General features: G+C 48.0%; 1 protein-coding gene across 2 annotated transcripts in view; it reads left to right on the top strand.

Moving 5' to 3' along the window:
* Nucleotides 1-5,739: 5,739 nt before the first annotated feature.
* The window catches only part of DSN1 (DSN1 component of MIS12 kinetochore complex), an 88,999-nt gene continuing 69,168 nt past the window's right edge, over nt 5,740-25,570 (top strand). Inside the window, exons 1-2 of one of the 2 annotated variants that reach the window (XM_063931496.1) lie at nt 5,740-6,096; nt 10,555-10,628. In XM_063931496.1, the coding sequence (XP_063787566.1) occupies nt 5,892-6,096; nt 10,555-10,628 (279 nt within the window). In that variant the 5' untranslated portion in view covers nt 5,740-5,891. The remainder of the gene's footprint in view (nt 6,097-10,554; nt 10,629-25,570) is intronic. The other variant, XM_063931497.1, reaches the window with a different exon arrangement.

Raw genomic sequence — 25,570 nt, 5'->3', positions numbered from 1 at the left:
TATCTTTCTCTCTCCCCCTTCCTTCCCCCCCACTTGACACCTGCCTGCCGCACTGTGTAAAATGGGGATACCTGCCTGCCGCACTATGTAAAATGGGAATACCTGCCTGCCGCACTGTGTAAAATGGTGATACCTGCCTGCCGCACTTTGTAAAATGGGGGCACGTGCCTGCGTACTGTGTAAAATGGGGATATCTGCCTGCCGTACTGTGTAAAATAGGGATACCTGCCTTCCGCACTGTGTAAAATGGGGGCACCTGCCTGCGTACTGTGTAAAATGGGGATATCTGCCTGCCGCACTGTGTAAAATGGGGATACCTGCCTGCCGCACTGTGTAAAATGGGGACACCTGCCTGCCGTGTTGTGTAAAATGGGGGCACGTGCCTGCCGCGCTGTGTAAAATGGGGATATCTGCCTGCCGTACTGTGTAAAATGGGGATACCTGCCTGCCGCACTTTGTAAAATGGGGGCACCTGCCTGCGTACTGTGTAAAATGGGGATATCTGCCTGCCGTACTGTGTAACATGGGGATACCTGCCTGCCGCACTGTGTAAAATGGGGATACCTGCCTGCCGCACTGTGTAAAATCAAATGGGGATACCTGCTTGCCGCACTTTGTAAAATGGGGACACCTGCCTGCCGCGCTGTGTAAAATGGGGACACCTGCCTGCCGCGCTGTGTAAAATGGGGACACTTGCCTGCTGTAATGTGTAAAATGGGGACTTTTTTTTTTCTTTCTGTGGTGGGCGTGATGATATCAGACGAGGCCACGCCCACTTTAATGAGACCACACCCAATTTAATCAGGCCACACACCCTGCCGCACTGTGTAAAATGGGGGCACCTGCCTGCGTACTGTGTAAAATGGGGATATCTGCCTGCCGCACTGTGTAAAATGGGGATATCTGCCTGCTGAGACAGGCTCATTGCCAGGGCTGATTCTAGCCAATTTGGCTCCCAGTGTGAGATTTAAAAATGCCCAATGAGATAACAAAAAAATGCGCCCCCCCCATAGATATAAAAAAGTAAAAGGTGTGCGCGCGCCGATGGCGCAAGCGCTCCTGGCAAAGGGGGCATGGCCTCGCTGAAATGGGCATGGTCTCTGTAAAATGGGCGTGGCCTCATCTGAATAGACTACCTTACAACACAGTTTTTGACCTTGCACAGACAGATCACGGCGAGCACAGGAAAAAAAAAATATATTTATATTACGCCATACACCGCAATGCCCTTGATACATTAAATCCCCATTTTCCACATTACGGCAATCAAGAGTCCCCATTTTCCACATTACGTCAGTCAAGAGTCTCCATTTTACACATTACGGCAGGCAAGTGTCCCCATTTCACACATTACGGCAGGCAAGAGTCCCCATTTTTCACATTACAACAGGCAAGAGTCCCCGTTTTCCACATTACAACAGGCAAGTGTCCCCAGTTTCCACATTAGGCAGGCAAGAGTCCCCATTTTCCACATTACGGCAGGCAAGAGTCCCCATTTTCCACAATACGGCAGGAAAGAGTCCCCATTTTCCACAATACGGCAGGAAAGAGTCCCCATTTTCCACAATACGGCAGGAAAGAGTCCCCATTTTACACAATACGGCAGGAAAGAGTCCCCATTTTCCACATTGCGGCAGGCAAGAGTTTCCATTTTACACAATACGGCAGGAAAGAGTCCCCATTTTACACAGTACGGCAGGCAGGAGTTCCCAGAGAGAGAGGGAGAGGTTGACTTACATTTGAAGTGGTTCTACACGCTCTTCAGCCGCCTCTCCCTCGTCTTTGCGGCGCTGGCTGGCTTGGCTCCCTTCTCCCTCCTCCCAAGTACCCAGCTCAGGGGGCGGAGTTTCGCAGAATGATGCGATTGCGTCGTGACATCACAACACACCTGCGTCATTACACTAAACTCCGCCCCCCCAAGCTGGGTACTCGGGAGGAGGGGGGATTCAAAAAAGTGCTGCGGCGGTTGCATGGCTCGCCCACCGCAGTAAAATGGCACTGGTGACATTACAGACTCCCTTGCACAACACCCTTTAATAAAAAAAAAAAAAGGGGGGGGGGGATTTGAAATGGCACCAAATTAAGTTAAATTATAGGATGTAAGCCAGTGATTTTCAACCTTTGTAAACTTGTGGCACACTAAACAACATTTGAAAATTGCCAAGGCACACCATCAGTTTTCTTAATCAATATAATATAAATATATAACAAATATAAACAGTAATAAAACAGTTGGACCCCGCAGAAATAAAATAAATAGCTTCACCCCCACTATAAAAAAAAATACATTGGCTCCCGTAGAAATAAAACATAGTAATTCCACACACTGTCCCCACATATTAATGGCACACACTGTCCCCACATATAAAAAGCACACACTGTCCCCACACAGTAATTCTACACACTGTCCCCACATAGATAATAATTCCACACACTGTCCCCACATATTAATGGCACACACTGTCCCCACATATTAATGGCACACACTGTCCCCACATATTAATGGCACACACTGTCCCCACATATTAATGGCACACACTGTCCCCACATATTAATGGCACACACTGTCCCCACATATTAATGGCACACACTGTCCCCACATAGTAATGGCACACACTGTCCCCACATAGTAATGGCACACACTGTCCCCACATATTAATGGCACACACTGTCCCCACATAGTAATTCCACACACTGTCCCCACATAGTAATTCCGCACACTGTCCCCACATAGTAATTCCACACACTGTCCCCACACAGTAATTCCGCACACTGTCCCCACATAGTAATTCCGCACACTGTCCCCACATAGTAATTCCACACACTGTCCCCACACAGTAATTCCGCACACTGTCCCCACATAGTAATTCCTCACACTGTCCCCACATAGTAATTCCGCACACTGTCCCCACATGGTAATTCCACCCCCCCCAGGTAAAAAAAAAACCCACTGGCTCCAACCTCAGTATACAGCTCAGTCCTTAGCATTGGGGCAGTGAGAAGCAGCACAGAGCGTTCCCTCCCTGCATCGCGTCGGAGCAGAGCACACCATGGAGAAGCCCTGGACGGGCGGGGGACGGCGATACCACGTGGAACGGGTGACCTATGAGTCATGCGGCGGTGCATCACTGCAATAGGTCACGGCCGGCCCACGGAGGTTCTCTGCGCTGCCCAAGCCTGATATCAGTTACTGCTGCAGGTATTAGTGGTGTGGCAGGCATCTCTGGCGGGCGGGTAGCGGCGGCACACCTGAGGACTGCCTGCGGCACACTAGTGTGCCGCGGCACAGCAGTTGAAAAACCCTGATGTAAGCTATAGATAGGAGCCTGCAATTCCCCCCCCACACACACACACACACACACACACACACACACACACACACACACACACACACACACAAAAGAAAGGGGGGGGGGGGGTAATTGCAGGCTCCCATCCATAGCCTACATTTACCTACATCCAGAAAATTGCCACAGCAAGCCAGCAGTCTGATTGTGACTGAGAGACCGCTGGCTGCAGAATACTCACTGCGCAGTCTGGTCGGTGGGTCACTGTGTGAGTGCTGCAGCCTGTCTGTCACAGTCCTCCTCCTTCCCCCCTAACACTACCGCAGCCCGAGGCCCAATGCACGCAGCCTTCGAAAACCTGCCTCCAGCTGCAGTGAGTCAGAATCCTCCCCCGCAGGGCCGCCGTTTCTCGTCCTCCGCTCCGTCAGCCGCACTGACTCTAAGTGATGCACTTGTCACTTATAAAATAGCGCCCACCCGCTCCTCCTCCGCATCTACCATTATATAGTCAAACCCCGGCGTGTGACGGTCATGATGTCAATATGTCATGACGTCACGGCGCAAACGCGTCAGAATGCATAACTCCGCCCAGCGAGCGGAGTAAAACGAAGGGGCGGGGGGAGGCAGGAGTGTGAAGGCAGCAGCTGCCAAAAGCACGGCTCGCACGCCTGTAAAAACGGCCCTGCTCATTGCAATTACTTAGTGGGTACACACTACACAATGTGAATGATATATCGGCCGATCCGGTGAATCGGACAATGGGGGTAATTCCAAGTTTGCTCGCAGCAGGATTTTTTTTAGCAGTTGGGCAAAACCATGTGCACTGCAGGGGAGGCAGCTATAACATGTGCAGAGAGAGTTATAGGCCCTATACAGGGGGCAGTGACGGGGGGAGTGAAGTTTCTTCACTCCACCCGTCACCCGGCTGCATTGAAGTGCAGGCTAATATGGACGAGATTGTCCATATTGGCCTGCATGTACAGCCGACGGAGGACCAGCGATGAACGAGCGCGGGGCCGCGCATCGTTCATGGCTGGAGCCTCCACACTGCACGATATGAACGTTATCTCGTTCATTAATGAACGAGATCGTTCATATCGTGCTGTCATGTCGGCCAGTGTGTAGGGCCCTTTAGATTTGGGTGTGGTGTGTTCAATCTGCAATCTAAATTGCAATGTAAAAATAAAGCAGCCAGTATTTACCCTGCACAGAAATAAAATAACCCACCCAAATTTGACTCTCTCTGCACGTTATATCTGCCTCCCCTGCAGTGCACATGGTTTTGCCCAACTGCTAAAAAAAAATCCTGTTGCGATCAACTTGGAATTACCCCCAATATATCTGTTGCATATCGTCAAGTGTGTACCCAGCCTAAGACCACAGCTAAGTAGCTGTAAACAAAAGAATCATCCTTGTTGTTTAGAAACAGCTGGGACCAACAGCCAGTGCGGCCGCAGTCCTAATTGCCTAGCAAACATGTGGACCTGTGACACACCCTCCAACTGAACTGTTTGTGGCGGGTTGGGTATGTGTGACCGGAGTTCACAATACCAACGGCAGGATTCCAGCTGTCGGATGGCCAGCAGGGAAGGGTGAGCGGAATGAAGCCCCTTGCGGGCCTGCTGCACTCGCCACACAGTGGACTCGGTGGCTCACCACAGGTTCGATTTCCACTCTACGGGTGTCATTGACACCCACAAGTGAGAATATTCCCTGGTGGTCAGCATGCCGACAGGCGGAATTTTCAGATGCCGAATTCCGGCGCCGGTATAGTAAACGCAACCCGTTTTAGCCATGTACAGTATGGTTTTTTTATGGTCTGTACCGGATAAAACCCCTGTACCGGTTTGTTACGATTTCTTGGCAGCCAGCGCTGCGGGGACACAGCTCCCACAATGCTCCTCATTCACAGAACTGAAAACAGGGGAGGAAGCATAGATGGGGGAAGAGTGCCTGGGCGGAGTGACAGAGTTGCACAGACCAGACGGCTATGGCAGCTCTTAACACGCTCATGGCATCTATTCAGGGATCAACCGCTTTGCAGTACAGAGCAGCAGCAATCAAAATCTCCCAACCATTCCCCCCACCCACGACCCACAGGTGGGACAGCTGTACAGTGAACAAAAAAATAGAGCCGTTGGGTCTTATGATATCATTTTAATGAATACTTCTAATGATGCCCACTTCGCAGACTGTAAAGTTATTTTGAATTGGCCACATACTGCACATTTACCATCCGGACACAGATATTTTAAAGTGTCCCAGATACTATATTACACACATACTGGGTGCACAGAGTGAGCACAGAGTGAGCCAATAGCGTAGCCACTGCTCTTCCGTCGTCCCCTCAACCCATGGGCTCCGAGTCCCCACCATCTTTTTATACTGGGGGAGGGACGCGCTCTCTCCCTCCGCCCGCAGTCAGGCGACACTGTGACGCGATCAATAGGTGGCGCTGCGGCGCAAGCGTTGTTTAAATGAAACGTCATCGCAGCGCGCCTTTCTGCGCTTCACAGTGCCGGTCTGTGGCGGCGTTGCCGTGGGGACCGCGGTGACTTTGCACTGTCACATTCAGTTACATCGCCTGCCGAAGGGAGAGGAGACATGGCGAGCGCACCCAGAGTCACCCCCACCAAAGGGAGTGATGGCCGTGCTCCCGCAGCCAGCCCCGCACACAGACACGGGACCAGCCCGAGTCTGTCCATTAAGGAGGCGTCCCCTAGCCCGCGCGATAGGAGGAAGTCACTGCGGAGATCTGCGGGGAAGAAGCATCGCAGGACGCTGCCGCCCATATACCGCAGCCCCACAGGTGAGGGGGCATCCTGCACGCCGTGCCCAGCCACAGGTTCTGTCAGGCATAATGACTGAGCCAGCAAATGGGGCGGGAGGAGATGTTGTGCTAAGCCTGTCCCTACACCAATAATAATAGCTGCTTGCATTTAAATGTGTACTGGACGTTAGCATCTAGTTTCCCTTCGTGGAGATGACTTTTCCCATGATGCAGTGGGTCCACATCACCAACTATTTGGAATTGTAACCTATGGCGAGCGGAGTGAGGCATAGAGCTTGAAGTGTGGCGAGCGCACAATGCTGTATAGGTAAAACTAATGCCCTTATTTATCAATGAATGATAAATTTCACTGTGAATGATAAATTGCACTATCCAATCAGCTCCTAACTTCCATGTCACAGGCTGCGTTTGAAAAATGACAGGGGCGGATAGGCTTTTGCAATTTATTACGCATTGACAAATAAGGGCATTACTGCTGTAAGGACAGAAGTTCTCGTCTGCCCTCTCGTGCTGTCACATCCTGGTCCTTTCCACGGATGCAAAATATCCTGCACTTAACTGTTATATGGCTGGTACCAGCATGTGCCACACGCTTAAATTAGATATGTTCTCACACGTTCTGTATCAGTTGTTAAAGCACTATGCTGCTTATTATACTAACCCTTCTGCCCCCATATATATAATATGCCTTATCTACTACCTGAAATAAAAGGCCAATTGAAATGATTTAATTGCACATCACGTTTCAGAACATAGGACCCCCTGGGTTAGCATTAAACATCTTCAGAACATCATTAAACTTGTTCTGAACATTAAAATGTGTATGCTCTCCACAGGTTACTATTCCCAATAGATGTCCACGTGGATAGTGTTCTGAGGCAGTTTAGTTAACATAGCCCAGGAGTTCCCATGTTCGGTTAGCAGTTAATTTACAGACTAACACAATACAGATGGTCATAATCCTGACAGCCATTGACTGACAGTCAAAATACCGACATGTTCAAAATGCTGACATAGGGGTCTATTTAATGGTAGTCTGAATTGCCGTCTAGTAGGAAAGACTGCAATTACCGACTTTTTGTGGTCAAATCGGGCTTTTGTTTTTCCGACTTGTTGGCAATTCCGACTTGTCACAAAACGCGTGGATTGGTGGCTGAGCCGTGGATCCACGTGTTTTGGCGGATTTGCGGCCAAATCCGACAGGTTTTTGGCCCGTGTTTGACGATGTCAATCCGACTTTAAAAAAAAGTCGGACTGGCATTGTCGAAAACAGGCAAAACCAGTAAGATTCGCCCACAAATTGAATACTGCACTGTCTGATCCTCTCCGGTATTCGATCATCAATTATACATGCCAGTCAATTTGGACGATATAGATGTACAGTCTGGTCCATAAATATCGACACAATTCTCATTGCAATGGCCAAGTCAATCACCTGACCTGAATCCGATTGAGCAGACAAAACTGAAGGGAAAATGCCTCAAGAACAAGCAGGAACTGAAGACATTTGCAGTAGAGGCCTGGCAGAGCATCACCAGGGATGAAACCCAGCGTCTGGTGATGTCTATGCGTTCCAGACTTTAGGCTGTAATTGACTGCAAAAGATTTGCAACAAAGTATTAAAAAGTGAAAGTTTGATTTAGGATTGTTTAGTTTGTCCCATTACTTTTGGTCCCTTAAAAAGTGGGAGGCACATATAGAAACCGTTGTAATTCCTACACTGTTCACCTGATTTGGATGTAAATACCCTCAAATTAAAGCAGAAAGTCTGCAGTTAAAGCACATCTTGTTTGTTTCATTTCAAATCCATTGCGGTGGTGTATAGAGCCCAAAATATGAGAATGTCGATGTCCCAATATTTTTAGACCTGACTATGTACTCTAATATCGTCCAAATTGACCACCGATATCTTCCAGTGTGTAGGCTGAATTGACAATTGATATTATCGTTGGTCGAATACATCGCCCAGTGTGTAGGCCCCTTTAGGCAGTGGTTCTCAAACTGTGTGCCGTTGCACCCTTGCGGGAATTCCTTGGATTGGTGGTTCAGGACCAATTCAAATTTATAGTCAAAACCAGTGCTGGTGGCTGTCAATCGTAAAATATGTGGCCAAGGAGAAGCAAAACTTGTCACTCACCACATAACTGACACTAACAATGACATACACACAATTTACTTAATTTAATCTCTTTTCTAAATTTCTCAATAAGAAACTTTTGGCCTAGGGGTGCCTTGAAAAATATTCTGATACTCTAGGGCAGGGGTAGCCAACCCTGGTCCTCGAGAGCTAACAGTTCACGTTTTCCAGGTCTCCTTACAGAATCACAAGTGAAGTAATTAGCTTCAACTGTGGATCTTTTAAAATGTGTCAGTAATGACTGCACATGTGCACCTGCTAGGTGATCTGGAAAACGTGAACTGTTGGTAGCTCTCGAGGACCAGGGTTGGCTACCAGTGCTGTAGGGCGCCGTGATTCAAAAAAGTTTGAGATCCTCTGGCTTAGGTGTAAACAGGTGACCTGGGTCACGCTAACAATCTATGAAGAGCCAGCAGAGGGAAGACCTGCCACTAACCTGTTTCCAGCGTGCAGTGTGAAGGGGTTTCAAACTGCTGTGACATGGCTTGAGACCTGTACATTTAACTCTGTCAGAGCACAGTTTTTGGTTTAAATGGGTTATAAGTAGTATGCTAATAAACTATTGGACCAGTCTGTTGAGGCGCACATAAAACATTGCCTTTGGGTTTACAGAGCTGTTAGTAGGAAGATGGAGGTTCAGCAGACATTTTAGAAGTAAAAACTAAAGCTGCCTTGTGTCACAATTTCATAGAGGAAGATGTGGAAAAGTCATTGCAAATGTTGTTTTAATGGATTGGTTACGAAATACCAGCAGTCTAGATCCTGACAGTCAGAAGACCAACATCAGGATCCCAAAAGCCAGAATTCTACACATCCCGTTAAGTATTTTTACCCTGACACTTATTCTCTCCCTCCCCGCCCCCCGCATCTCCCCCCCCCCCCCCTGTGCTTAGCTGCGGGATGTGTCAGGATTCTGACTGTCAAGATCCAGCTGTCTGTCTTCTGACTGTATTTGAACAGCCTACTCCTTTGACATTAGCATATGTGAAAGTGTGTATTATGAGGTTAAAAATAGCCATTGCTTGGTACTGTGGGACAGAGAGCTTATGCAATTTGGTTTGTTTTTGCTAGTTACAAAGGTAAAATAGTCTGCAGACTGGTAAATACATGCACAGCAGCAGAACTAGTATCACTCAGTTCATTAATGAATGTAATGCGGTAACTACTACTCCTAATATAGGGGCAGATGTATTAACCTGGAGAAGGGATAAAGCAGTGATAAGCACAAGGTGATAACGCACCAGCCAATCATTCAGAGTTTGAAAAATGACAGGAGCTGACTGGCTGGTGCGTTATCACCTTGCATTTATCACTGCTTTATCACTTCTCCAGGCTCAATACATCTGCCCCATAATCGCGTAAGGATAGTATCTCTCAGAATTTCACTTGTGGGTGTTAAGTGATAATTTCTGGAGGTGGAAGGCTGCAGCAATGCTTTGACACCCTGGTGTCCTCTGCAGTTTAGCAGTAAAATGAATGGCTTCTAGATGGGAAAGTGAAGTTACTGTACTAAAATGTATATGATAATGTGCTATGACGAGTCCTGTCTTCGTCATGAGTGGTGGGATGCTCAGCCAATGACAGAGACGGGACAGACCAGGTGAAGAGGCGTGCCGGCACAAGGTAAGTGTGCTTGGGGCAGACAGACTTCTTATGACATGTCTAAGGGTTATATTCAATTAGGGTCTGATCCATTCCGATATGCATTTGTCGGAATGGATCCGACAAGGGCTATTCAAAGCCCATCTCAATTCGACTTTAAAAAAGGCGAATTTAGATGAGGGGGGGCAGACGGGGGGACAGCAGCGCTGCACGAGGATGTGGCACAGCCGCCTGACCTCACAGCAGCAAGCGGGACCTCACTTGCTGGAGCCGGGTGGACGCTGCCGTGAGCAGCGGCTGTTCCACATCCTCGTGCTGTGCTGTAGCGCTGCTGTCCCCTGTCTCCCCGCTGCTCTCACCCATCAGACCAGGGCTCTCCCTCCTCTCAGGTCCCACATCTCAGTTCGACTTTAAGTCAAACTGAGATGGTTGGAAACGGGGACAAAACCTGTCAAATTTGGGCCCGTTTCCCACAGAAGTACGCAAATTGGCAGCTATACCGTCGATTCACGTACCGTTCGACAAGTCTAATTCCCCAACTTGACGAATAAAAATGCTCGGGACTGAATAGGTCGGAACCCCTTCCGACCTGAAAAAGTCAAAACTGACGTCTTTTCGACAACACGGCAGATGAATATACCCCCAAAACTATTATTTTTAAAAGGACAGAAAAAGCTGCCATAGAGCTGCGTTTTATTGGTTTTTAATCATTACTTATTTGTTTTTACATTTTAAAGTGCTCAGTGAAGCCATCAGCTTGACATTACCAGAGAGTGAGCGGCTCTCGGAGCTTCTGCAGTCTTGCTTCCAGGTACAGTTATCCTCACTTATCCTATATCTGAAAGTATACCTCTGAAAACTAGCACTTACCCATAACTTTGTCCTAAAGTTAAGTTCTCATTGTGTTACAGGTGTTGTGTAATATCTAGTTATATGGCATACTATTCACACATGCTTTTGTGGCCCCCAAATAATGATCCTGATTTTTCCAGTCCTTATCTCACACCTGTGATTCAGGTTAAAGTCCTGTGTCACTGGTCTTCTGTGGTTGGCCACATAACCTTCTCGGCAAAGGGCTGGGCTTGCTAATTTTGGCCATCCACGTGTGGATAGTAACATAGTAACTAAGGATGAAAAAAGACAATTGTCCATCGAGTTCAACCTATTTGTGGTCTCCTATGCAGTCTAGGACTAGTTATTTTTATGTTAGGACTAGTTATATTAACTATAATGCGTGCCTACGCACCATAACCCTGAATATCTTTATCCAATAAGAATTTATCTAACCCATTCTTAAAGGTGTTGCTAATGGTGGATGTTATCTGTGTGTGTGTAGCTTTGCTAAATGTGCTCAGATTCATTGGAAGCAACTTTTAATTATTTTCTGGCAATGAATGTTTGTGATGGCCCTGCCCACCCAGCAGGGAAATACAACTTCATGTACGTGGAGCTGGTCACATAAGACATAAGTAGAAGTCTTGGTGTTCCCCCTTACCTATTCATGCTCCCACATAATTTTTTTCTAATATATACAGTATGTATATGTGTGTGTGTGTGTGTGTGTATATATATATATATATATATATATTTAAAAAAAAAAATGCCCCCATTTCTCTGACGTCCTAGTGGATGCTGGGACTCCGTCAGGACCATGGGGAATAGCGGCTCCGCAGGAGACAGGGCACAAAATTTAAAAGTTTGACCACTAGGTGGTGTGTACTGGCTCCTCCCCCTATGACCCTCCTCCAAGACTCAGTTAGGTTTTTGTGCCCGTCCGAGCAGGGTGCAATCTAGGTGGCTCTCCTAAAGAGCTGCTTAGAAAAAGTTTGTTAGGTTTTTTATTTTCAGTGAGTCCTGCTGGCAACAGGCTCACTGCAACGAGGGACTTAGGGGAGAAGAAGTGAACTCGCCTGCGTGCAGGATGGATTTGCTTCTTAGGCTACTGGACACTAGCTCCAGAGGGACGATCACAGGTACAGCCTGGATGGGTCACCGGAGCCGCGCCGCCGACCCCCTTGCAGATGCCGAATAGAGAAGAGGTCCAGAAACCGGCGGCAGAAGACGTCTGTCTTCATGAGGTAGCGCACAGCACTGCAGCTGTGCGCCATTGCTCTCCGCACACTTCACACCAGCGGTCACTGAGGGTGCAGGGCGCTGGGGGGGGCGCCCTGGGCAGCAATGTAATATACATATTCTGGCTAAAATATATCACATATAGCCCCTGGGGCTATATGGATGTATTTAACCCCTGCCAGGTTCCAAAAAAACCGGGAGAAGAAGCCCGCCGAAAAGGGGGCGGGGCCTATTCTCCTCAGCACACAGCGCCATTTTCCTGCCCAGCTCTGCTGCGAGGAAGGCTCCCAGGACTCTCCCCTGCACTGCACTACAGAAACAGGGTAAAAACAGAGAGGGGGGGCACTTATTGGCGATATTTATAATATTTGAGCTGCTATAAAGGGAACACACTTATTAAGGTTGTCCCTATATATATTTATAGCGCTTGGGTGTGTGCTGGCAAACTCTCCCTCTGTCTCCCCAAAGGGCTAGTGGGGTCCTGTCTTCTATCAGAGCATTCCCTGTGTGTCTGCTGTGTGTCGGTACGTGTGTGTCGACATGTATGAGGACGATGTTGGCGTGGAGGCGGAGCAATTGCCTGTAATGGTGATGTCACCCCCTAGGGAGTCGACACCAGAATGGATGGCTTTGTTTATGGAGTTTCGGGATAGTGTCAGCACGCTACAAAAGTCGGTTGACGACATGAGACAGCCGGCAAACCAGTTAGTACCTGTCCAGGCGTCTCAGACACCGTCAGGGGCTGTAAAACGCCCTTTACCTCAGTCGGTCGACACAGACCCAGACACTGACACTGAATCCAGTGTCGACGGTGAAGAAACAAACGTATTTTCCAGTAGGGCCACACGTTATATGATCACGGCAATGAAGGAGGCTTTGCATATCTCTGATACTGCAAGTACCACAAAAAGGGGTATTATGTGGGGTGTGAAAAAACTACCGATAGTTTTTCCTGAATCAGAGGAACTGAATGAAGTGTGTGATGAAGCGTGGGTTACCCCAGATAGAAAACTGCTAATTTCAAAGAAGTTATTGGCATTATACCCTTTCCCGCCAGAGGTTAGGGCGCGCTGGGAAACACCTCCTAGGGTGGATAAGGCGCTCACACGCTTATCAAAGCAAGTGGCGTTACCGTCTCCTGATACGGCCGCCCTCAAGGATCCAGCTGATAGGAGGCTGGAGAATACATTAAAAAGTATATACACACATACGGGTGTTATACTGAGACCAGGAATCGCCTCAGCCTGGATGTGCAGTGCTGGCGTGGCTTGGTCGGAGTCACTGTCTGAAAATATTGATACCCTGGATAGGGACAGTATTTTACTGACTATAGAGCAGTTAAAGGATGCATTTCTTTATATGCAAGATGCACAGAGAGATATTTGCACTCTGGCATCAAGAGTAAGTGCGATGTCCATATCTGCCAGAAGAAGTTTATGGACGCGCCAGTGGTCAGGTGATGCGGATTCCAAACGACATATGGAAGTATTGCCGTATAAGGGGGAGGAATTATTTGGGGTCGGTCTATCGGATCTGGTGGCCACGGCAACGGCCGGAAAATCCACCTTTTTACCCCAGGTCACCTCCCAGCAGAAAAAGCCGCAGGCTTTTCAGCCGCAGTCCTTTCGTTCCTATAAGAACAAACGAGCAAAAGGACATTCCTATTTGCCCCGAGGCAAAGGAAAGGGTAAGAGACTGCAACAAGCAGCTCCTTCCCAGGAGCAGAAGCCCTCCCCGGCTTCTACAAAGGCGTCAGCATGACGCTGGGACCTTACAAGCAGACTCAGGGGCGGTGGGGGGTCGCCTAAAACATTTCAGCGCACAGTGGGCTCACTCGCAGGTGGACCCCTGGATCCTGCAGGTAGTATCTCAGGGTTACAGGTTGGAATTCGAGAAGTCCCCTCCTCGCCGTTTCCTAAAGTCTGCTTTGCCAACGTCTCCCTCCGACAGGGCGACGGTATTGGAGGCCATTCACAAGCTGTATTCTCAGCAGGTGATAGTCAAGGTACCCCTCCTACAACAGGGACAGGGGTATTACTCCACGCTATTTGTGGTACCGAAGCCGGACGGCTCGGTAAGACCGATTCTAAATCTAAAATCTCTGAACCTGTACATACAAAAATTCAAGTTCAAGATGGAGTCACTCAGAGCAGTGATAGCGAATCTGGAAGAAGGGGATTTTATGGTGTCCTTGGACATCAAGGATGCTTACCTTCATGTTCCAATTTGTCCTTCACACCAAGGGTACCTCAGGTTCGTGGTCCAAAACTGTCATTATCAGTTTCAGACGCTGCCGTTTGGATTGTCCACGGCACCCCGGGTCTTTACCAAGGTAATGGCCGAAATGATGATCCTTCTTCGAAGAGAAGGCGTCTTAATTATCCCTTACTTGGACGATCTCCTGATAAGGGCAAGATCCAGAGAACAGCTGGAGGTCGGAGTAGCACTAACCCAAGTAGTGCTCCAACAACACGGGTGGATTCTGAATTTTCCAAAATCCCAACTGATCCCGACGACACGTCTGTTGTTCCTAGGGATGATTCTGGACACTGTTCAGAAAAAGGTATTTCTTCCGGAGGAGAAAGCCAGGGAGTTATCCGATCTAGTCAGGAACCTCCTAAAACCAGGAAAAGTATCTGTGCATCAATGCACAAGAGTCCTGGGAAAAATGGTAGCTTCTTACGAAGCGATTCCATTCGGCAGATTCCATGCACGAACTTTTCAGTGGGATCTGCTGGACAAATGGTCCGGATCGCATCTGCAGATGCATCAGCGGATAAAATTGTCCACAAGGACAAGAGTGTCTCTGCTATGGTGGTTGCAGAGTGCTCATCTGTTAGAGGGCCGCAGATTCGGCATACAGAACTGGGTCCTAGTGACCACGGATGCCAGCCTGAGAGGCTGGGGAGCGGTCACACAGGGAAGAAACTTCCAGGGCGTGTGGTCAAGCCTGGAGACGTCTCTTCACATAAATATACTGGAGCTAAGAGCAATCTACAATGCTCTAAGCCTGGCAAAACCTCTGCTTCAGGGTCAGCCGGTGTTGATTCAGTCGGACAACATCACGGCAGTCGCCCACGTAAACAGACAGGGCGGCACAAGAAGCAGGAGGGCAATGGCAGAAGCTGCAAGGATTCTCCGCTGGGCAGAAAATCATGTGTTAGCACTGTCAGCTGTGTTCATCCCGGGAGTGGACAACTGGGAAGCAGACTTCCTCAGCAGACACGATCTGCACCCGGGAGAGTGGGGACTTCATCCAGAAGTCTTCCACATGATTGTGGTCCATTGGGAAAGACCAATGGTGGACATGATGGCGTCCCGCCTCAACAAAAAACTGGACAGGTATTGCGCCAGGTCAAGAGACCCTCAGGCAATAGCTGTAGACGCTCTGGTAACACCATGGGTGTACCAGTCAGTGTATGTGTTTCCTCCTCTGCCTCTCATACCAAAAGTACTGAGAATTATACGGCAAAGGGGAGTAAGAACGATACTCGTGGCTCCGGATTGGCCAAGAAGAACTTGGTACCCGGAACTTCAGGAGATGCTCACGGAAGATCCGTGGCCTCTACCTCTAAGACGGGACCTGCTTCAGCAGGGACCGTGTCTATTCCAAGACTTACCGCGGCTGAGTTTGACGGCATGGCGGTTGAACGCCGAATCCTAAGGGAAAAAGGCATTCCGGAAGAGGTCATCCCTACCCTGGTAAAAGCCAGGAAGGAGGTGACTGCACAACATTATCACCGCATTTGGAGAAAATATGTTGCGTGGTGTGAGGCCAGGAAGGCCCCGACGGAGGAATTTCAACTGGGTCGATTCCTACATTTCCTGCAAACAGGATTGTCTATGGGCCTCAAATTAGGGTCCATTAAGGTTCAAATTTCGGCCCTGTCGATTTTCTTCCAGAAAGAATTGGCTTCAGTTCCTGAAGTCCAGACTTTTGTAAAAGGAGTACTACATATACAGCCCCCGGTTGTGGCACCGTGGGATCTTAATGTAGTTTTGGATTTTCTCATATCCCATTGGTTTGAGCCACTCAAATCGGTGGATTTGAAATATCTTACATGGAAAGTAACCATGCTACTGGCCCTGGCTTCAGCCAGGAGAGTGTCAGAATTGGCGGCTTTATCGTATAAAAGCCCATATCTGATTTTCCATTCGGACAGGGCAGAACTGCGGACGCGTCCTCACTTTCTGCCTAAGGTGGTTTCAGCGTTTCACCTGAACCAGCCTATTGTGGTGCCTGCGGCTACTAGCGATTTGGAGGATTCCAAGTTGCTGGACGTTGTCAGAGCATTGAAAATATATATTTCAAGGACGGCTGGAGTCAGAAAATCTGACTCGCTGTTTATACTGTATGCACCCAACAAGCTGGGTGCTCCTGCTTCTAAGCAGACGATTGCTCGTTGGATTTGTAGCACAATTCAACTTGCACATTCTGTGGCAGGCCTGCCACAGCCTAAATCTGTCAAGGCCCATTCCACAAGGAAGGTGGGCTCATCTTGGGCGGCTGCCCGAGGGGTCTCGGCATTACAACTCTGCCGAGCAGCTACGTGGTCAGGGGAGAAAACGTTTGTAAAATTCTACAAATTTGATACCCTGGCTAAGGAGGACCTGGAGTTCTCTCATTCGGTGCTGCAGAGTCATCCGCACTCTCCCGCCCGTTTGGGAGCTTTGGTATAATCCCCATGGTCCTGACGGAGTCCCAGCATCCACTAGGACGTCAGAGAAAATAAGATTTTACTTACCGATAAATCTATTTCTCGTAGTCCGTAGTGGATGCTGGGCGCCCATCCCAAGTGCGGATTGTCTGCAATACTTGTACATAGTTATTGTTACAAAAAAATCGGGTTGTTATTGTTGTGAGCCGTCTGTTCAGAGGCTCCTACGTTTGTCATACTGTTAACTGGGTTCAGATCACAAGTTGTACGGTGTGATTGGTGTGGCTGGTATGAGTCTTACCCGGGATTCAAAATCCTTCCTTATTGTGTACGCTCGTCCGGGCACAGTATCCTAACTGAGGCTTGGAGGAGGGTCATAGGGGGAGGAGCCAGTACACACCACCTAGTGGTCAAACTTTTAAATTTTGTGCCCTGTCTCCTGCGGAGCCGCTATTCCCCATGGTCCTGACGGAGTCCCAGCATCCACTACGGACTACGAGAAATAGATTTATCGGTAAGTAAAATCTTATTATCGACTGACCTTCATGTCTTAAAGTAATGATGGACTGTTGTTTCTCTTTGCTGTGTTGAGTGGTTTGTGCCATAATATGGATTTCTCCATCGTCCTAGTGGATGCTGGGGTTCCTGAAAGGACCATGGGGAATAGCGGCTCCGCAGGAGACAGGGCACAAAAAGTAAAGCTTTAGGATCAGGTGGTGTGCACTGGCTCCTCCCCCTATGACCCTCCTCCAAGCCAGTTAGATTTTGTGCCCGGCCGAGAAGGGTGCAATCTAGGTGGCTCTCCTAAAGAGCTGCTTAGGAAAGTTTAGCTTAGGTTTTTTATTTTACAGTGAGTCCTGCTGGCAACAGGATCACTGCAACGAGGGACTTAGGGGAGAAGAAGTGAACTCACCTGCGTGCAGGATGGATTGGCTTCTTGGCTACTGGACATCAGCTCCAGAGGGACGATCACAGGTACAGCCTGGATGGTCACCGGAGCCTTGCCGCCGGCCCCCTTGCAGATGCTGAAGTAAGAAGAGGTCCAGAATCGGCGGCAGAAGACTCCTCAGTCTTCTAAAGGTAGCGCACAGCACTGCAGCTGTGCGCCATTTTCCTCTCAGCACACTTCACACGGCAGTCACTGAGGGTGCAGGGCGCTGGGAGGGGGGCGCCCTGGGAGGCAAATGAATACCTATTTTGGCTAAAAATACCTCACATATAGCCTCCGGAGGCTATATGGAGATATTTAACCCCTGCCAGAATCCGTTAAGAGCGGGAGACGAGGCCGCCGAAAAAGGGGCGGGGCCTATCTCCTCAGCACACAGCGCCATTTTCCCTCACAGAAAGGCTGGAGGGAAGGCTCCCAGGCTCTCCCCTGCACTGCACTACAGAAACAGGGTTAAAACAGAGAGGGGGGGCACTAATTTGGCGATATGCTTATATATATATTAAGATGCTATAAGGGAAAACACTTATATAAGGTTGTCCCTATATAATTATAGCGTTTTTGGTGTGTGCTGGCAAACTCTCCCTCTGTCTCTCCAAAGGGCTAGTGGGTCCTGTCCTCTATCAGAGCATTCCCTGTGTGTGTGCTGTGTGTCGGTACGTGTGTGTCGACAGGTAGGAGGACGATGTTGGTGAGGAGGCGGAGCAATTGCCTGTAATGGTGATGTCACTCTCTAGGGAGTCGACACCGGAATGGATGGCTTATTTAGGAAATTACGTGATAATGTCAACACGCTGCAAGGTCGGTTGACGACATGAGACGGCCGACAAACAATTAGTACGGTCCAGACGTCTCAAAAACACCGTCAAGGGTTTTAAAACGCCCGTTTACTTTAGTCGGTCGACAAAGACACAGACAGGGACACTGAATCCAGTGTCGACGGTGAATAAACAAACGTATTCCTTATTAGGGCCACACGTTAAAGGCAATGAAGGAGGTGTTACGTATTTCTGATACTACAAGTACCACAAAAGAGGGTATTATGTGGGATGTGAAAAAACTACCATAGTTTTTCCTGAATCAGATAAATTAAATAAAGTGTGTGATGATGCGTGGGTTCCCCCCGATAGAAAATTATGGGCGGTATACCCTTTCCCGCCAGAAGTTAGGGCGCGTTGGGAAACACCCCTTAAGGTGGATAAGGCGCTCACACGCTTATCAAAACAAGTGGCGGTACCGTCTATAGATAGGGCCGTCCTCAAGGACCAGCTGACAAGGCTGGAAAATATAATAAAAAGTATATACACACATACTGGTGTTATACTGCGGCCAGCGATCGCCTCAGCCTGGATGTGCAGAGCTAGGGTGGCTTGGTCGGATTCCCTGACTAAAAATATTGATACCCTTGACAGGGACAGTATTTTATTGACTATAGAGCATTTCTATATATGCGAGATGCACAGAGGGATATTTGCACTCTGGCATCATGAATAAACGCGATGTCCATAACTGCCAGAAGATGTTATGGACACGACAGTGGTCAGGTGATGCAGATTCCAAACGGCACAGTATGGCCGTATAAAGGAAGAGGACTTGTTTGGGGTCGGTCCATCGGACCTGGTGGTCACGGCAACTGCTGGAAAATCCACCGTTTTTTACCCTAAGTCACATCTCTGCAGAAAAAGACACCGTCTTTTCAGCCTCAGTCCTCTCGTCCCTATAAGATCATATCTGCCCAGGGATAGAGGAAAAGGAAGAAGACTGCAACAGGCAGCCTATTCCCAGGAACAGAAGCGTTCCACCGCGTCTGACAAGTTCTCAGCATGGCGCTGAGACCGTACAGGACCCCTGGATCCTACAAGTAGTATCCCGGGGGTACAGATGGGAATGTCGAGACGTTTCCCCTTCGCAGGCTCCTGAAGTCTGCTTTACCAAGTCTCCCTCCGACAAGGAGGTAGTATGGGAAAAAATTCACAAGCTGTGTTCCCAGCAGGTGACAATTAAATTACCCCTCCTACTACAGAAAAGGGGTATTATTCCACACTATATTGTGGTACTGAAGCCAGAAGGCTAGGTGAGACTTATTCTAAAAAATTTTTTTTGAACACTTACAAAGGTTCAAATTAAGATGAAGTCACTCAGAGCAGCGATAACGAACCAGGAAGAAGGGGACTATATAGTGTCCCGGGACATCAGGGATGCTTACCTCTATGTCCCAAATTTGCCCTTCTCACTAAGGGTACCTCAGGTTCGTGGTGCAGAACTGTCACTATCAGTTTCAGACGCTGCCGTTTGGATTGTCCACGGCACCCCGGGGTCTTTACCAAGGTAATGGCCGAATTGATGATTCTTCTTCGAAGAAAAGGCGTCTTAATTATCCCTTACTTGGACGATCTCCTGATAGGGGCATAGTCCAGGGAACAGTTGGAGGTCGGAGTAGCACTATCTCGGATACTGCTACAATCAGCACGGGTGGATTCTAAATATTCCAAAATCGCAGCTGATCCCGACGACACGTCTGCTGTGCCTAGGGATGATTCTGGACACAGTCCAGAAAAAGGTGTTTCTCCCGGAAGAGAAAGCCAGGGAGTTATCCGAGCAAGTCAGGAACCTCCTAAAAACAGTGCATCATTGCACAAGGGTCCTGGTAAAAATGGTGGCTTCCTACGAAGCAATTCCATTCGGCAGATTTCACGTAAGAACTTTTCAGTGGGATCTGCTGGACAAATGGTCCGGATCGCATCTTCAGATGCATCAGCGGATAACCCAATATCCAAGGACAAGGGTGTCTCTCCTGTGGTGGTTATAGAGTGCTCATCTTCTAGAGGGCCGCAGATTCGGCATTCAGGATTGGATGCTGGTAACCACGGAGCCCAGCCTGAGAGGCTGGGGAGCAGTCACACAAGGGAAAAATTTCCAGGGAGTGTGATCAAGTATGGAGACTTTTCTCCACATAAATATACTGGAGCTAAGGGTAAATTTATAATGCTCTAAGCTTAGCAAGACCTCTGCTTCAAGGTCAGCCGGTATTGATCCAGTGGGAAAAACATCACGGCAGTCGCCCACGTAAACAGACAGGGCGACACAAGAAGCAGGAGGGCAATGGCAGAAACTGCAAGGACTTTTCGCTGGGCGGAAAATCATGTGATAACACTGTCAGCAGTTTTTCATCCCGGGAATGGAAACTGGGAAGCAGACTTCCTCAGCACGACCTCCACCCGGGAGAGTGGAAACTTCATTGAGAAGTTTTTTCCACATGATTGTAAACCGTTGGGAAATACCAAAGGTGGACATGATGGCGTCCCGTCTGAACAAAAAACGGGACAGGTATTGCGCCAGGTCAAGGGACCCTCAGGCAATAGATGTGGACGTTCTGGTAACACCGTGGGTGTACCAGTCGGTGTATGTGTTCCCTCCTCTGCTTCTCATACCTAAGGTGCTGAGAATTATAAGACGTAGAGGAGTAAGAACTATACTCATGGCTCCGGATTGGCCAAGAAGGACTTGGTACCCGGAACTTCAAGAGATGCTTACAGAGGTCTTATGGCCTCTGCCGCTAAGAAGGGACTTGCTTCAGCAAGTACCATGTCTGTTCCAAGACTTACCGCAGCTGCGTTTGTCGGCATGGCGATGGAAAGCCGGATCCTAAGGGAAAAAAGGCATTCCGGAAGAGGTCATTCCTACCCTGGTCAAAGCCAGAAAGGAGGTGACCGCACAACATTATCACCACGTGTGGCGAAAATTTGTTGCGTGGTGTGAGGCCAGGAAGGCCCCACAAAGAAATTTCAACTCGGTCGTTTCCTGCATTTCCTGCAAACAGGAGTGTCTATGGGCCTCAAATTGGGGTCCATTAAGGTTCAAATTCGGCCCTGTAAATTTTCTTCCAGAAAGAATTGGCTTCAGTTCCTGAAGTCCAGAAGTTTGTCAAGGGAGTATTGCATATACAAACCCCTTTTTTGTGCCTCCAGTGGCACTGTGGGATCTCAACGTAGTTCTGGGATTTCTCAAATCACATTGGTTTAAAACCAGTCAAATATGTGGATTTGCAGCATCTCACATAAAAAGTGATCATGCTCTTGGCCCTGGCCTGGACCAGGCGAGTGTCAAATTGGTGGTTTTTTCTCAAAAAAGCCCATATCTGTTTGTCCATTCGGACAGGGCAGAGCTGCGGACTCGTCCCCAGTTCTCTCCCTAAGGTGGTGTCAGTGTTTCACCTGAACCAGCTTATTGTGGTGCCTTGCACCTACTAGGGACTTGGAGGACTCCAAGTTGCTAGAAGTTGTCAGGGCCCTGAAAATATATTCCAGGACAGCTGGAGTCAGAAAATCTGACTCGCTGTTTATACTGTATGCACCCAACAAGTTGGGTGCGCCTGCTTCTAAGCAGTCGATTGCTCGTTGGATTTGTAACACAATTCAACTTGCACATTCTGAGGCAGGCCTGCCACAGTCTAAATCGGTTAAGGCCCATTCCACAAGGAAGGTGGGCTCATCTTGGGCGGCTGCCCGAGAGGTCTCGGCATTACAACTCTGCCGAGCAGCTACGTGGTCAGGGGAGAACACGTTTGTAAAATTCTACAAATTTGATATCCTGGCAAAAGAGGACCTGGAGTTCTCTCATTCGGTGCTGCAGAGTCATCCGCACTCTCCCGCCCGTTTGGGAGCTTTGGTATAATCCCCATGGTCCTTTCAGGAACCCCAGCATCCACTAGGACGATAGAGAAAATAAGAATTTACTTACCGATAATTCTATTTCTCGGAGTCCGTAGTGGATGCTGGGCGCCCATCCCAAGTGCGGATTATCTGCAATACTTGTACATAGTTACAAAAATCGGGTTATTATTGTTGTGAGCCATCTTTTCAGAGGCTCCGCTGTTATCATACTGTTAACTGGGTTTAGATCACAAGTTGTACGGTGTGATTGGTGTGGCTGGTATGAGTCTTACCCGGGATTCAAAATTCCTCCCTTATTGTGTACGCTCGTCCGGGCACAGTACCTAACTGGCTTGGAGGAGGGTCATAGGGGGAGGAGCCAGTGCACACCACCTGATCCTAAAGCTTTACTTTTTGTGCCCTGTCTCCTGCGGAGCCGCTATTCCCCATGGTCCTTTCAGGAACCCCAGCATCCACTACGGACTCCGAGAAATAGAATTATCGGTAAGTAAATTCTTATTTTCAACAGTAGTTAAATAGGGGTGTCCACTGTGTACTAACCCTACCTCTGCACAACACAACTGGTGGGTATGTCCAAACTGCTGCTTTCCAGCTGTTGTGAAACTACATATCCCAGCTTGCCCTGACACAGTTTGCTGTCAGAGAATGCTAAAGCTGTGTCGGGGCATGCTGGAGGGGGGCAGTTTGGACATGCCTGCATTAAGAAGACTAGTAATTCCACAGATTGACACTTGACAAGGCACACCTGTTAATTTAAAACCATTCCATTCTACCTCATGAAGCTGATTGAGAGAATGCCAAGCAAAGCTGTCATCAAATCAAAAGGGGGCTACTTTGAGGAATCTAAAATATAAAACATATTTTGATTTGTTTAACACTTGTTTACCGCATAATTCCATGTGTGTTCTTTCATAGTTTTGAGGTCTTCACTTATTAATCTACAGTGTAGAAAATAATTAAATAAAAACCATTAAATTAGAAGCGTGTCCAAACTTTTGACTGGTACTATATGTATGTGTAATAAATATATATATATATATATATATATATATATATATATATATATATATATATATATATATATATATATATATATATATATATATATGCAACGAGGTGGGTCCGGCACAGCCACTTATAAGTATTGATACATCGGGTGCCCTCACAAGAGGGTAAATAGCAGACACAGAATGGTGCGGCACTCCAATGATTCACAAAGGCAGAGGAATTTAAGATGCAATGTTTCAATGCCCGTTTATTAAATTGGCATTTTCGTCAGGTATAATACAAAAACAAGGAACAGCTTACCTTAAATACACAGTATCACCCATCGTGGCGCGAATGCCGCAGCGGGACTGCACACCCGGTGGCCGCGCAGAAAAATGACGTCATGCCGTTCTGTAACAAGAACGTGCAGCGTCATGTGACTCAACCCATCACCATAGAGACAGTGTGAAAACAAAAACAAACACAAAACATATACGGCTGACCATGATAGCGGTCCAGGGTACGGACTAAACTGTAAGAACATGTAAAGCAGCATAGCAATAAGTACATCAAAGAAATCAAAAGACTGGAGAAAGCTGAAGGCTAAGGAATAAACATCAGTTAAGAGCTATTAGCCAATACACTAATCCCAGAGTATTCATTTAAGCCCTTAGGTGAAAGAGTCCCCAAACGAAATATCCACTTTGCCTCGCACTGTAATAACTTGAGGCCACGGTTACCACCGCGTAAAGAATGGGGAATATGGTCGATCATCCTGTACTTTAGTGAAGCGAGACTATGCGCAGCCTGAGCAAAATGCCTGGCAACTGGCTGGTCACTCTTGCCAGAAACCAAGGCAGCTTTTATTGATGAACGATGGGCTGCCATACGTTCTTTAAATGATCGCTCAGTCTTTCCTATATAGGAAAGACCGCAAGGACAAATTATCTGGTACACTGTATAAACAGAATTACAGGTAAGTCTGTGAAGAATCTTTAAGGCTTTACCAGTGAGCGGGTGATAGAATGTATCCCCAGGGATTAAGTATTTGCATGTCACACAGGTGCAGCGTATACATCCTAATTTACCCCTATAAATATTGGGGGCTGGTTGCGAAATATATATATATATATATATATATATATATATATATATATATATATATATATATATATATATATATATATATATATATATATATATAATATATATATATTTATTTATTTATTTCTCTAACGTCCTAGTGGATGCTGGGGACTCCGTAAGGACCATGGGGGAATAGCGGTTCCGCAGGAGACTGGGCACAAAAGTAAAAAGCTTTAGGACTACCTGGTGTGCACTGGCTCCTCCCCCTATGACCCTCCTCCAAGCCTCGGTTAGATTTTTGTGCCCGAACGAGACGGGTGCAGGCTAAGGGGCTCTCCTGAGCTGCTTAGTGTAAAAGTTTAAAGTAGGTTTTTTATTTTCAGTGAGACCTGCTGGCAACAGGCTCACTGCACCGAGGGACTAAGGGGAGAAGAAGCGAACTCACCTGCGTGCAGAGTGGATTGGGCTTCTTAGGCTACTGGACATTAGCTCCAGAGGGACGATCACAGGCCCAGCCATGGATGGGTCCCAGAGCCGCGCCGCCGGCCCCCTTACAGAGCCAGAAGACTGAAGAGGTCCGGAAAATCGGCGGCAGAAGACGTCCTGTCTTCAATAAGGTAGCGCACAGCACCGCAGCTGTGCGCCATTGCTCTCAGCACACTTCACACTCCGGTCACTGAGGGTGCAGGGCGCTGGGGGGGGCGCCCTGAGACGCAATAAAAACACCTTTTTTGGCAAAAAAATACATCACATATAGCTCCTGGGCTATATGGATGCATTTAACCCCTGCCAAATTTTCCATAAAAAAGCGGGAGAAAGGCCGCCGAGAAGGGGGCGGAGCCTATCTCCTCAGCACACTGGCGCCATTTTTTCCTCACAGCTCCGTTGGAGGAAGGCTCCCTGACTCTCCCCTGCAGTCCTGCACTACAGAAACAGGGTAAAACAAGAGAGGGGGGGCACTAAATTGGCATATAAATATATACAGCAGCTATATTAGGGAAAAACACTTATATAAGGTTATCCCTATATATATATATATATATTATATAGCGCTCTGGTGTGTGCTGGCAAACTCTCCCTCTGTCTCCCCAAAGGGCTAGTGGGGTCCTGTCCTCTATCAGAGCATTCCCTGTGTGTGTGTGCTGTGTGTCGGTACGTTGTGTCGACATGTATGAGGAGGAAAATGGTGTGGAGGCGGAGCAATTGCCTGTGTTAGTGATGTCCTAGGGAGTCGACACCTGACTGGATGGTCTTATGGAAAGAATTACGTGATAGTGTCAGCACTTTACAAAAGACTGACGACATGAGACAGCCGGCAAATCAGTTAATA

This window comes from Pseudophryne corroboree, chromosome 6 (genome assembly GCF_028390025.1).
Source record: "Pseudophryne corroboree isolate aPseCor3 chromosome 6, aPseCor3.hap2, whole genome shotgun sequence".
NCBI lineage: Eukaryota > Metazoa > Chordata > Amphibia > Anura > Myobatrachidae > Pseudophryne > Pseudophryne corroboree.
The sequence above is the reverse complement of the archived record's forward strand: the minus strand, read 5'-3'. Positions and strand labels throughout refer to the sequence as shown.